Source organism: Schistocerca cancellata, chromosome 8 (assembly GCF_023864275.1).
Source record: "Schistocerca cancellata isolate TAMUIC-IGC-003103 chromosome 8, iqSchCanc2.1, whole genome shotgun sequence".
In the NCBI taxonomy this organism is placed as follows: Eukaryota; Metazoa; Arthropoda; class Insecta; order Orthoptera; family Acrididae; genus Schistocerca; species Schistocerca cancellata.
The window spans coordinates 206,918,185-206,932,655 of NC_064633.1; the positions used below are offsets into that span (position 1 = coordinate 206,918,185).

The window sequence follows — 14,471 nt, forward strand, 5'->3', positions numbered from 1 at the left end:
TCTCCGCCTACCTTTGATGAATGTGCAGAAACATTATAGATGGTAATGGTGTATGAAACAATGTCACTGGGGACAGAAATAGCATCCGACAGTGTTTTCGGATGAACCAGGGACCTGTTTCTTTGAAAATAATGGCTGCATTTTGGTTCGCTGCAGACACGGGGAGCACCATTACAGTGACTGCATTTGCGCAAACATACAATGCCAACTCAAGGCCTTATGATGTGGCGTGCTACTCAGTACAACCACAGATCACAGTTGGTTTGTGTCCAGGGCACAGTGACCAGTGTGTCCTACATGAAAGACATCCTGTGACCCATAGCCATACACTTTCTGCACAGCACCCCAGATCCCATTTTTCAGCGAGACAATGCTTGGCCACAGGTTACTGTATGAACACATGCCTTCTTGGTGTCACAGGATGTCAGCCTTTTGCCCTGGCCAACCAGATTACCAGACTTGTTGCCAATCAGAAATTTGTGGGATATGTGAAATTATGGGTGCACCACAGATGAACTTTGGAAACAGGTGAAAACAGCATGGATGGCTATACCATGTCGATGCCATCATACATGGAACAAGTTATCAGGACCCACAGTGGACTAAGGCAACAGGGCACATGCTGAACCAAGGTGACTGAAATGCAGATTATTTCTGCAGAACATACTAATGTACATGTCTTTAAAAAAAATAAAACATGAGTGTAGTTGGCTGGCTCAATACTGATCCTTCTGGGACCTCTGAAACTACACACCTCCACTGTCACCTTTTAATTCCAATCATTACACACTGTTAGAATATAAGGTATGAATGGAACCAATGTACAGCATCTTTGACTTGTGAGTTTAGCAAGTAGAATGTCTAGGTGAACAATGTCCAAAGTTTTGCTGAAATCCAAGAACCACATAATAGTCACCTGTTGTTTGTCCATAGCTTGTTTCAGCTGGTCAGTCACTTTTGTAAGACTGTTGTTGTGCTGAAATTTTGCAGAAACCCGACTGGTATTCATATAAAATATTATTTGATGCTAAATAAGCTGCTCATGGACTAATGTGGCCTGTAGTTGGAAAGCTGTTTGACAGACTCCTTCTTAGGTATTGGTTTTTTGGTTTTATGAGTCCCTGCTTCTGGGATGTTGAGAAGATGCTAGAGGTCAGAGAATGGTGAAAAAGTCCATTATTTTGGACAATAGAGGACTGATGAGGAAATTTATCATTTGCACTGTTATCATGTCCTGCAGCTGCTGAATGAATACATACAATGGCATTCCTAGCCGTATTAGGGCTTATCAGGTGCAACAAATTTTTCCATTTGGTCAAACTAACGGTACCTTAAAGAAGTCGATAGTTTGCACCCTTTTGTGTTTACCAAGTAAAGATGTCAGCATGGTGAAACAGTCATTTAGATTCTCAACAGGATATAGTAGTTCAGCTGCAGATTTAGTTTTGTCTGTTCCTTGACCCCACAGATTTTTCCATAGCATGGTAGATGTGTGAAGGTCCTAAGTTAGTGAGAGGACATATCTGAGTTTTGCATTTCTCACAGGTTGACAAACATGGTTGCATAGTAGTTTGTGGGACAGATGGTTATCAGGGGTCTGGTGGTGTTTGTATGTCCTGCATGCTGAGTCTCTGACATTCACAAATTGTCTGAGGTGGTCTTAAGCCACGGTGCACATTTTCTCCTTACTCTTACTGTTTTTTGAGGAGTGTGTTTATCGTACAAGTTATTACAGCTCTGTAACACTCAGGTATACTGTACAATTCATGGTGTCCTGATTATATGTTTGAATACTTTATCACACAGGTTCGATGCAAAACCAGCTGTGACATGACAGACAGAGGCAGCAAGTGAAGTGACAGCTGTCTTAACACCAGCCAAGAAGCAAGTCACGCTGGAGAATGTGAATAGTGAATATCCACCTCGCAGACTCCACAACAGGATATAAGATGGAGTGTTGTGTAACCAAAGGCACAAGTTGGAATCTGACATTTGTGTATCAAACTGGACAGTCTGGGAAGAACAGGTGGAGTTCTATATACGTGATCTACATTAAAACCCTTGAATAACTTTCGAGTGTTAGTGGATGAGCTTGTGAAAAGGCTGGCAATTGTATCCAACAAGAATCAAGTTATATATGATCCATTAATGGTACCAACATTATGTGCTCATATTCTTATTTGTACAGAAACAAGACATTTCACTACAGTCGTCTGTATGAAGAAGACTGGTTGAGTTATGGCAAATAAACTAAATACATAATTACACTAATCAATGTTTGACTACTGTTACTTCATAGATACAGAAACAAACTACATCGAACAGTACTGTCAGCAGCTACGTCTGGCTCAAATATATAGCATTTCATAGCTACAGCAGAGATTAAAAGCTAGTGACATGTAAAAAAAAATCTGCTCGACTGCCATAATTTAGAGAGTGCACACATTACCACTGTAACAATATGAGTCAAGATAGATGTAACGGAACTTGAATAGCATATTTGCCTCTATTGGTTATGGTAGAGAGATTGATCTTTCGGTCCTGTCTGTATATTTACATATAATATTGCATGAATAAAGGCTGGGCATGTGTAAAGCTATCTTTAAAAGTGCACGCCGCGCGTTTTGTTACAATTTGGCCGGTCATAATAATAATAACATGCTTTTGAATACAATTAAAATATAACGGTGATACCTGTTTAGTGTTATTGGAAATAATATGTAGTAAATTAATAAGTAAGGTAGCCGATCCTATAAGAAGAGGTAAAATTGGGCATATTGAGGTGTTTTGCTTTATATCGACGAAGCCGATGATACGGCGTCATTTTTTCGTTTACTCTTAGAAATAAACAAGTAAAGAAGTGTTAATTGTGAGTTGTGAAAAAATATAGGGACGAGTTTTAAATAACTACAGTATACAAACAGAGTAACAAAAGGGCATTTAGTTAAACGAAATTGCAGATAGCGAAGTGTGGTCATTAAATTGAGTATACCTACAGGGCGGTCAATTCCGGGATAAATCTATACGCATCTCACGAGGAACGCGGTATTGAGACCATTATTTTTTTTTTAATTATATCGCACAGAGCTGGCTCCAATTTATGAAAAGGAGAAAAACGTTAACTTTTACGCAAACTCTTAATAATAGCGGACTGGAGAGAAAAGTGTGTAATTCTTACGCCTAACATACATTCGTGGAGGGCGGCAGCTAAACTAGAAGAGTCAATTACAAAATACTGTATATTATCATTGACTGTTGGTGTCGAGCAACCAACACTGCTCATCAAAGGGTTTCGATGGAACTTGGGAGTTACGGTTCAGACACACGCATATACTCCACATCAGAGTGTGAATGAGTGGTGAATGTGAAATAAAACTGAACAATGTTACGTTAAATAAAACAGAAGAAACAAGACAGTTTGGTCCTATCTGTTATAATTCCATAAACTGTAACATTTCTTATCGTTGTACGAAGCCTTTATAGATGATCTTTATGACAATTTACTTCGAAGGGATCTCGTTACAAGTTCAGTTTTAGGGACCTGGTCAAGAGGGGGTAGTTCGTAGATCCTAACTACTGCAGCTATTCTGGAATCAGGTGCTACCGTGACCATTGTGTGTTGTCAATGACTTAAGGTTACCATATCTCATGCTCTAAGATCGACGCGCCTTTCCACTTGGTATAATGGTGCCTCGCGGCAACAACGACAACACCGACGACAGAGGAAGATATGGTAGACCACCACCATGATGTATAAACATACTCACTTCCTACCATTCTACATACACCTATGGTACATACAAAAAGGATTTCATGGTACAAAACATATTATATTAAACCAGCAATTAATAAAATAGACTGTGCTTCAAAAGTGTTATGAAATATGTATAGTTTGACAGGGCCAATGGAAAATGAATATACTATATTGATTAACAGAATAATATTTATAAGTTTTCTTTGTTTGATTTATTTGTCATAGTCTGATAGATTTAACATTTTAGTGATTAAATGAGGATCAGTAGATGTAGAATAAACTGGAAGACATCACTATGACTAGCATGAAAACATGAAATAACTGCAATCACAGGCTTAATGTAATAATTTTTGGTTACAGCAACAATGCGGTAGGGAGAAGGTACGCAGTGTGCACTGCACCTTATAATCTATTTCTGTATTTGGACTAGGTCGACTATGTTGTTGGCAGCAGAGGCTTTTTGCATAGGTACCGGTAAAATTTACACAGAATGAGACTGGCAGTAGCACTCTGTTTCTAAATGAATCAAAGTGTAGTTCAACTTAGAAATTAGTCATAGTTAACTAAGACTCAGAGCACTGCAAATGTTTGCTAGACTCTGAAATGTCCTTAAAGATATAAGCCTTATCTAGCCAGGAACTAATACTGTGCAAGATTCAGCTCTATGGAAGAAAGGGAGAACAAAACAGTGGAGCACAAGTTGGAAATTTTTAAATAAGACAAATAATTTTTTTAATTAACTTTCTTTTACAATTGCCCTATCAAAAGCACAAACAGCCAGATGATGAGTATGCGACACTGTAAACTGTAGCTATGTGTTAACTTTGCTTTCTTGCAAGTTTTATGCTAAATAAATTTAATAGTCACTTTGGATAATTAGAACTTGATATAACCTCCCAAAACTACTAGTCTGTCTTGCAACCAGGTTTAATTATTAACGTTTACTTATCCTGCATTTTTAGGGTGAATTCTAATATCAGTGGAGTGTGCACTGATTTGACATTTCCTAGCAGATTGAAGCTGTGTGTCTCATAGGGAGCTGAACCTACAAATTTCACCTATTGCAGGCAACTGCTCTATGGACTGAGCTACACCGGAACAACCCATAACACACCCTCACAGCTTTACTTCCATTAGTACAGGAGAGAGGAACGAAGAATCATCCTTCTTGTGGACATAATGGAGTTTCAACAGAAGTTGTTAAATTTGGTTTAAAAGTAATATAAATGCAACTTGCAAAAGTATTTTCACAATCTCTACAAGCTGAACAAAATTCCACAAAACTGAAACAATGCTCAAACTATCCAATTTCACATGAAGAAAGGGAAGAAAACTATATATCTATCAGCCTCTTCTCTGTAACATGCAATATATTCACTAAAATCATTACAAAAGCCAAGTCTCCAATCAGCCTCAAGGCTTACGTGAACACCATAGCACTTTGATAGGCATGCATGTCCTGACTTCCTCTGAGCTTAAAACTGACTCATCTACCCAGTTACAGACATGTAGCTTCATGTTGACCCCAAGAAATGACTCAGTTTGGTATTGTTGACATAAACAAATCATTGGCACAGGTGAATGAAGCAGTGAGTGGCACAAAGAGACCTGTTGTTGAACTCTGGAGTTTTTGGATTTGCCATATCATTATCAGACAAAGTAGTAAACTGACTACACAGCAATGAATATTACAGTGAATAAGATTTCACTTTCTGCCTAAGACTGATAAATCTATTGGAAAGTTTTTGACTTTGTTTCAACAACTGCTCTACTAAATAGCCCTGAGAAACATTGTATTGACTCATCCATGTTAGTACACTGAAGAATATGTACAAAAAATGTTACACTTTCCAATTTGCATCAATACACTGCAAACTACTGTGAAGTGCATTGCAGAGGATATTTTCCATTGTACCACTTACTAGAGAAGAATGGTTGCTTAACTACTTCTGTGTGCACTTTAACCAGTCTCAGTAATCCCTATTGGAGCAATACATAAGGGTTGTAGAAGTGACCTAATTATGGTGGACAGGTTGAACATCCACTGCACCTTACGCTCCTTCATAATACGGCAAGTCCTGCTTAGCACAGTGTCAGCATGCAGAAGAAACAAAATTACTTATGGCCTCTTTGCCGCCTCCTAATTTGTGTGCTGTGTGCAATCAATACATATTGGAGTGCAGAACCAATTAAACAAAGACTGTGGAAAGGTAATCAGAAGCACTCTTCTGCAGCTGACTGATGCAGGTAGAGTAAACATGCATAACAGCACAGAAAATTTCACAATTTTTCTGAGAGCTCCACTCTACTTTTAGTTTATTTCCATTAACGTAATGCAAATAACTTTTAAGATGTGTGATCAAAAAGTAATGATAATTTTTTAATTTTGTGGTTTTTATGCATCCAATTTTCAAAACTTTTTTATCTTGCCGGTACACATCTTCCTGATGTATGTTTGCATTTTCAGCTGTTCTGTATATTTATTTTATTGTTGTGAGTTGAAGAAAAAAAGAAAAACCACAAACACTTAAGGCTTCTTCGCCGCCTCCTTGTTTGTGTCCTGTAGCTGAGCAACAAATTAAACAAAAACTGCAGAAAGGTAATCATTCATCTAAAGCTTTCTGTTGCATGTTGACAACGTTCGGGCGAGCTTCTGCTCTTTTTTTAGTTCCTTTCCTTTAACATAACACAAATAGGTTATACATTAGTACTCATAAATTAGAGAATAAACACAAGAAAACTACAACCTGGGAAATCTTAAAACAATTTTACTGAAGTATATTGCTATACACAGACTGTCCCTGGAGGGATGATCAATATTCAAAAATATGACAACAACGATCATTCAAAACAAAAAAGTTTAGTAGACACTGGCTCTAAAATGCAAACCTTAATAGCTGTGAGCACTTCTTCACCTTCACTACTGTGAACACATCTCTTCTACCACAAAAGTGCAAGCAACTCAAAATAACAACTTCTGTTTCCTCTTTGCTGAGATATACTGACCAAAAGCAACAGTCTGACTGCAGTTTGTAAACATTGATAATTTATATGGAATAATATTCCCATAGTTAAAACACTATGAAATATTAGACTTTTAAAATTTGTGATTTATAAAACTGAATAAAATTAAATTCCAACACGAAGTTAATAACACAGAATTCCCTGACATTTTATGAAATTGCTGAAGTTTGCTGAGATTTCCAAGGTTTTTCCAGGTATGACGTATATCCCTGAGTACTCCAGGCTTTCTGGGTATTCCTGAAGAATCGCCACCCTGGATCCATAAGCCTTCAGCCTCTGGTTTAGTTTACGATTGACTGATGACATCTCTGCTACATGATATGGACTCATGGTGAGGCTGACCTGTTAAGAATCTTGGAATCTCCTAAATTCATTCACCCAGTTAAATTTCACATGGTCCTATTCTAAATCCCATGCCACTTTTCTTGATGTTGACCTCATCCTCACTGAGGATCATCCACACACTTCTGTCTGCATTAAACCTACTAACAAACATCAGTACTTACATTTTGACGGTCACCATCTTTTCCATGTCAAACACTCCCTCCCAGACAGCCTTCTGCACTCACCTCCCTACCCTATAGCTCCTACCACTGTTATCGTCCCCACTGTAAGACTTGCCCTATGCACTCTACTACCAGCACCTATACCAACCCTATAGCTGGCAATACATATATTATTAAAGGGAGAGCCATCTGTGAAATGACATGCCATGTACCAGCTGTTTTGTAAACACTGTTCAGCCATTTGTATTGGCATGACTGCCACAAAGTTACCACAGAGGATGGATGGGCATAGGCAGATGGTGTATACTGGCAACACACAATATCCTGCAACCAAGCATGCCCTACAACATGACAGTTGTGACCTCGGTGCCAGATTCACCACAGGTGCCATCCAGATTCTTCCCCTAGATACTAGTTCTCAGAACTCTGCAGGTGCAAGCTGGTGTTACAACACATCCTTGTTTCTTGCCACCTAGGGCCCTTAAATTATGTTAATTTCTTCAATCTCAGTATTTCTTCTCAGTAACTATTCCTTTCTTCACTTTCTTTGGGTTTTCTCTATCTTTTATGGCTTGCCACTCTTACTAACTCTTGCCTGATGTTTTATCTGCAATCTCTGCCTTGCTTATTGCCCTATCTTCCAACTTTTAAGGTTTCAAATGTCATCCAGTGCAGTTCCTAACAAGCAGTCTCTCCTTCTCAACCTCTCTGGTAAATCTCCCCTGATGTGTGTTGGATGACTTTCCAACACCCTTCCCATAATGCCACCCCAAAACAGCGGAGAACCTCCACCTCACTTCACAGTGTGTCTAAGGGGTTCAGCCTGAACGGATTGCCTCCAAACACGTCTCCGGCGATTGTCTGGTTGAAGGCATATGCGACACTCGTCGGTGAAGAGAATGTGATTCCAATCCTGAGCGGTCCATTCAGCATGTTGTTGGGCCCATCTGTTCTGCACAGCATGGTGTCATGGTTGCAAAGATGGACCTCACCATGGACATCGGGAGTCAAGTTGCACTTCACGCAGCCTACTGCACACAGTTTGAGTCGAAACATGTAGTCCTGTGGCTGCACGAAAAGCGTTATTCAACATGGTGGTATTGCTGTCAGGGTTCCTCCGAGCCATAATCCATAGGTAGCAGTCATCCACTGCAGTAGTAGCCCTTGGGCGGCCTGAGCGAGGCATGTAATCAACAGTTCCTGTCTCTGCGTCTCCTCCATGTCCGAACAACAAAGCTTTGGTTCACTCTGAGACGCCTGGACACTTCCCTTGTTGAGAGCCCTTTCTGGCACAAAGTAACAATGCAGATGCGATCAAACCATGGTATTGACCGTCTAGGCACGGTTGAACTACACACGACACAAGCCGTGTACCTCCTTCCAGGTGGAATGACTTGAACTGATTGGCTGTCAGACCCCCTCCATCTAATAGGTGCTGCTCATGCATGGTTATTTACATCTTTGGGTGGGTTTAGTGACATCTCTGAACAGTCAAAGGGACTGTGTCTGTGATGCAATATCCACAGTCAACGTCTGTCTTCAGGAGTTCTGGGAACCAGGGTGATGCAAAACTTTTTTTGATATGTGTAATTTGGCAATAAATTCCTTTCTGTGATTTCCTGTGCTTGCATAAACTTTAAGAACTACAAAAATGTCATTCCCAGGTCTCACTAAGAAAAAATGGGAAGTAAGTTAGGACATATGAACAGTAACAGCAATTCAAGCAGCTGTGGAAAGAGTGAAAGCTCTAATGCAGAAATGAGCAGGGCATACCCAACAAAAGGAGACAGAAGGTGGACAAAGGCAACCTAGATGGAGTCCCAGAGAAAGATGAGGACCACAGAGCAGACCAGTTAACCATTGTGATAAAGAACTGATGATGAAAGCTTCAACTTGAAGAAGACAGTAGGAGACAAGGCATGGAAACAGCAATTGAAATTGCAGGGCACTGCAAATGCAAAACCATTGAGAGTAACTTGACAGCTATCTTGCACATTCACTTCGTACGCCAGGGGAGCTCCATCACAATTGTTTTGGTTACGCTCTTCCCGTTGCCTTTTTTTTTTAACACAATATTCTTGGGACAGGTTAAGTTCAGAAGCCACATCTGTGCATTGTTAGAGGCATCTTTAATTCAGAATATATGCAAAGAGTTTAGAAGTTCCAATATTCATCTTATACTCATCACAAATCTCCCAATGCCTTGGTCAGAACTGAGTGATTCGAGCTAATTTTGTTTCTGAAATAAATCTTACACAAAAATAAGAAATTATGGTGTATGTATGCATCATTGGGACACTAATTTCATGGGATAAAAGGTTGGCTGGTTTCAGGGGGAGATATATCACAAGCCCGGCATCTGCCCTTCATTGATGGAGACCTCTCTCCAACATCACCTAGGATTAAATGGTTGGACTTGCCTTCTTTGTTGTATGATATTGCATTCTATTATTTAGGCCTTACTCAATCTTGTCTGATTTGTCATAATTTTCTTCTTCCTCCTGTAGATGAATAACATTTTTGGGTCTCAGTAGACTGGTGTCTGTTGTGCAACTGTCTGTTATCTCTAGCAAACTGCACTTCGAGGAGGTCTCTTTATACATGTACACAAATACACTTACATATACACTAGGCTTTTATACTTCTATTGGGTCGACAGAAGCGTCCGATCCCATGTGTCGGATTTGACCCGTGACGTAAGGGTGTTGTCGTGCGTGGCATGACGGCGCAGAGTTTGGTTCGTGAGTGTGGCGTGTTTGTAGATGTCATTGTGTTGTGGTTTGTTGTGCTCTCTGGTGGTATGTTCAGGGTTTTTGTGTGGTGTGTGGTGTAATGGGCTCAGTTTGCTTTTGCTCATTATCCAGAATTGTTCCGAGTGTCGGCTGTGTTTGTAGTGGAATTCGTTTCAGTGAGTTAACGATTTTGTGTGAAGGTTAATTTAGTGTTTTTCACTGTACATCGTGTGGTAATTTTTGTAAAATTAATCAGTTGTTGTTTTTGTTCAGGAATGGATATGACAGATAAAATTAACAGTGCGCAGGTCAAGGGAAGTGTTCGATCCCAATGTGTGGCTGTGTATGTTGATATTGGTATCGGGAGATGTTTTTGAGCTATATAGGCCTAGGGAAGAGTTTGATCCTAATTTATGGGATCGGGAGCTGCTGTTGAGATATATAGGTCAAGGGAAGTGTCTGATTCCTGATGATATTGTGTTTAGTGGTATTTGGGGAGTTTTGTGATGTCGGTTTTTTTCGTCATTTTGTGTGGTTTTGTATGGGGGTGGGTGTCTAAATTTGTTTATATTTAGTTTGCCCCAAACCAAAAACACCCCATTTCCCGCGCTTGTCCCATTAGTGTCATTAGGCTTTTTGTGGAATGTGTGTGTGTGTGTGTGTGTGTGTGTGTGTGTGTGTGTGTGTGTTTTTCGATGTATTTTCGACCTCACAATGTGTACGTACAAAAAAATACGTACCGACTTTATATACGCCATATTGGAATCATGGTTTATGGTCGTTTCCGCCATATTTGTGACGTCATGGGTCAAAGCGGACGGGCGGGATCGGACGCTACCATATTTCCCTTCTATTTGGGGTATACCTTCGTACAATTAACAGTAATTCCCACCCAGCAGTTACAGCCACTGTTTTTGGGACATTTCACTTGGTCATAAAGCAAATGCCAGAACTGAAAACGTCCCTCAAATATTTCCAACTAGGCTCCCTCTGCCCAACTATAGGTTCACCTGGTATTTGGCTGTAAAGTCCCCCACTCTACAGTGACCCACAACTCAAATAGCCCAATCTATATTTAAGGGGTAGAGAAATCCACTGTGCTATAATATGTTGTGGATAAAGGTAGTGTGTCCTGCATTCCAGCAGGTGATATCGTTCTCCTTAACCATGAATTCAGAGACCAAACTTCCATCTTCAGGTTCAGCCTAACAAAACTCCACTGTTTTTCCTCCACTAAAATAAATGCAACATTTGTCTTTGTCAAATGTCAAAGAAACATGTAAACTGGCCATTTAACACACTAAGGTATAGCACAATGCAACAAAACTATATAGTCTTTCCCACTACAACATACGTCTGTTTTACTTTGAAGTGGGTCGCCGTCCAACAGTCAGCACACGTTAGTTCCACTTGTGATGACAACACAGCTTGCAGCTCCTGCACCAATACCTCACTGATGTCATTTGTCAAGAACAACTATGTGACAGACTTTTTGTCCTCACAATAAGAAAGCTCACCAGTAAACTGAAAGACATTCACCACAGGCCAAATCAAGGTAGATGCTGGATGGGAAATACCACCCTCTTCAAATGTAGCAGAAATACCTTTCACCTGTGATAATCATGTGCAAATTAAGGAGTGAACACTGCAACACATGCACATACAAGTATGGCATGTGTTGGTTCCACCATTAAATGGCACACGTATAAGCATACAAATATATGTATCTAGTGGCCTGTAGGTATTTCAGACAGTGATAATTAAGTGTTGGGATCCACCGGATATAAATGAAAGGCAAGGGTCATCAAATAGGTGATATCCAGTGATCACACCTTATCATCACATCAAATGGACATGTTCACATTCAAGTTCTTAGAACCTGTTGCAGGAATTTCTATAAACAAGAATCTTGGAAGTCCTTAAAGAACATACAACTGCCTTTGAAGCTACTTGAACTGGAGTCTGAAATGGTGTCCACAGTGCATCATTTGTGCCCAGAGGTGAGGGAATTATTTGTAAGAGGAAAATTGTTCCCCAGAGAAAGCTGTTGCCAACAAAGCAGCAAAGAACTTACACATATTCTTGTAGAAAAACCCGATGCAACTGAAATACAGAAAATATCTGGGACATTGCTGCAAAATTGAGAAGGACCACCACCAGCACTTTTGATGTGTCAGAAAATGGAGGAACTAGCCAAAGTGATACATTCATTACTGACATTCTCTTCATAGATACTGAACCAACAGTGAGCCTCTTATACTTTAGAAGATGTAAGAAAAATTTAACGAGTGTGTGCACATCTTTATACTGTGTCTCCTTTTGGCAGACTGGCACAGCTTTTCAAATTTTCACTATTTCTGGGAAAAATCCTGCATGCAGGGAGGAGATAGGCCTATGGTAGAGGTGCAGGTATAGTTAGAGCACTGTATGAAGGGTTAACAGTAGTAGTTTCAGGTCATGTTGATGTCATTACCATGTTGTCATTACCACGTGGTTTCTCAAAAGTCTACTGTATTTTCCTCAGTGACCAAAAGTGGTTCTATATTTCTTTTGTGTAATTCTTTGCTATTCAAGTAAAACTGTCAAAGGAAGTGACCTGCTAAGAAATATTGTAATAAACAAAAACAGATGTACGAGGTTACAGCTTTAAAAAGAAATGCTAAGTTACATCCTATTAATTAAATATTTATTAAAAAACGTGTTTAAATGTCGTTTAGTCTACAGGCGCTCGGCTTTCTTTATTTAAATAGGAGTGAAGTATTTCTGAAAGGAAGGTGCACGTTTTACAAAAGCTTGGCGAATCCACTCCTTTAATGACAGTGCTACATCTTGCACCAATTCATATAAATTAAGATTGGTTGAATTGTTCAGTTAATGAATCAGAACTACAGTCAATGAATAAGACAATGAACATGTTCTGAAAACAAATCATCCGATTTGCTCAAATTGTTATTAATTGCCTCTTTACATGACGGAACTCAAAATGTCCAGATGGATAAACTGCAATAGGGCTGAAAAGTTTACGATCTGATGAAATGTGTACCCAGATCTTCTCGTTTCTCATATAAAGTCTCTCACTATGTTGACACACGCGACACCTGTCGGTACTCTCCTTATTTCTCTCCTCATTTTCTCATTGCACTATTTCATACAATTACTCAACAAATGTAATCTATTAATTTTATGTATCGACGCGATTGTGACGCACCGTAATAAAATATTATGCAAACAGCAAAAAACGTCCCTATCGTGTTCAGAAATGTAAACAAATTGTTGTGCACATATGAAATATTAAGTCACGAAGTTTTCTTTAAAGGCACTAAGAAATGCTGGTACATATACTCACTAATGAAGTTATCTCTTTCAAAACAACTCACAATTTCGAAAAAATAAAAATGTAATAAGAAGAAATGATTTCGCTTACATTATGTTTTACCGTTCCACATTAATTACGCAAAAAATATCTCATCTCTCGGAGAAAAGCATGTGTTAACCTTGCATTGCCTCTGGTAATTTTCTTTCAAATGTTCATGAAACTCACCTCAAAAGAAAAGGACTCTGTCTAATTTCTATCAGAAACGATACAAATCAGTATTTTAAATGATAACATTTCTCGACTGTATATTTAGAATACAAATGCGTATACTATCGCCTAAACACAATTTATCGTTAGACATTAAAACTTCACGTTACACTTGGTCGTTGCTTCCTCAGGATTATAGCGTCTCCCGCGACGTCGCCTACAGGCGTCACGAACACCGGTTTCAATGTTGTTTCAATGCGCTGTCGAACAATGTACAAGTGCAACGCGCCTGTCAAACAGTTCCACATCCAACCGACAGAGGCGCTGTGTTTATTTCTCTGTGCAATCTGTTACTCTGTTCAAAGTTTTCCTTCCTTTGATACGTATATTTCATGTAATTACTTTCCCTAGCTATTCTTTTAACCTGGTTACTATCTAAGGTACTTCACGTTATTGCTATTCTGAATTATTTACTGTAGTGAAAAAACAGGGGTCTAGTGCAGCACGGGATACAAACCGTCGGCTTTGAACAATGACGTCATTCCTTAGTCATAGATCGTAATGTCTTCACTTCGAGGCATAGATAATAGCGATCGCGTGATATTCGGTACATCATTAAACGTGTGATTTAATTAACTTATTGTTTGTTTTTTATTCGGCCGGTACTTAATATTTATCGTAATGATATTGAGGTAATGTGGATTGTGTTTTTTGGCTTTTGAAAAAAAAATCTCACGAGATAGAATAAACTGATCCTACTTTATTACGCAATCAATAGAAAAAAAAAACTAAACTAAAACATAACAGCTTTTGCTGTTATGTTTCAATTTCGTTTTTTTACTGATTGCTTAATAAAGTAGGATCAGTTTACTCCATCTCGTGAGATTTTTTTTTTAAAAAGCCAAAAAAAAAATACTTATTAGCTACTGAAG

General features: G+C 39.1%; 1 protein-coding gene across 10 annotated transcripts in view; it reads right to left on the reverse strand.

Annotated features, from left to right (window-relative positions):
* The window catches only part of LOC126095226 (protein PTOV1 homolog), a 316,247-nt gene that overhangs the window by 222,663 nt on the left and 79,113 nt on the right, over positions 1–14,471 (reverse strand). For 6 of the 10 annotated variants that reach the window (XR_007521933.1, XR_007521932.1, XR_007521936.1 and 3 more), the window contains exon 1: positions 13,710–14,050. The exons of 2 other annotated variants lie outside the window; for them this stretch is intronic. Coding sequence is in view for 1 of the 8 variants with exons in the window: in XM_049909968.1 (XP_049765925.1) it covers positions 13,710–13,847 (138 nt within the window). In the remaining 7 variants the exon portion in view is untranslated. 2 more of the 10 variants (XR_007521940.1, XR_007521938.1) reach the window with 2 other exon arrangements.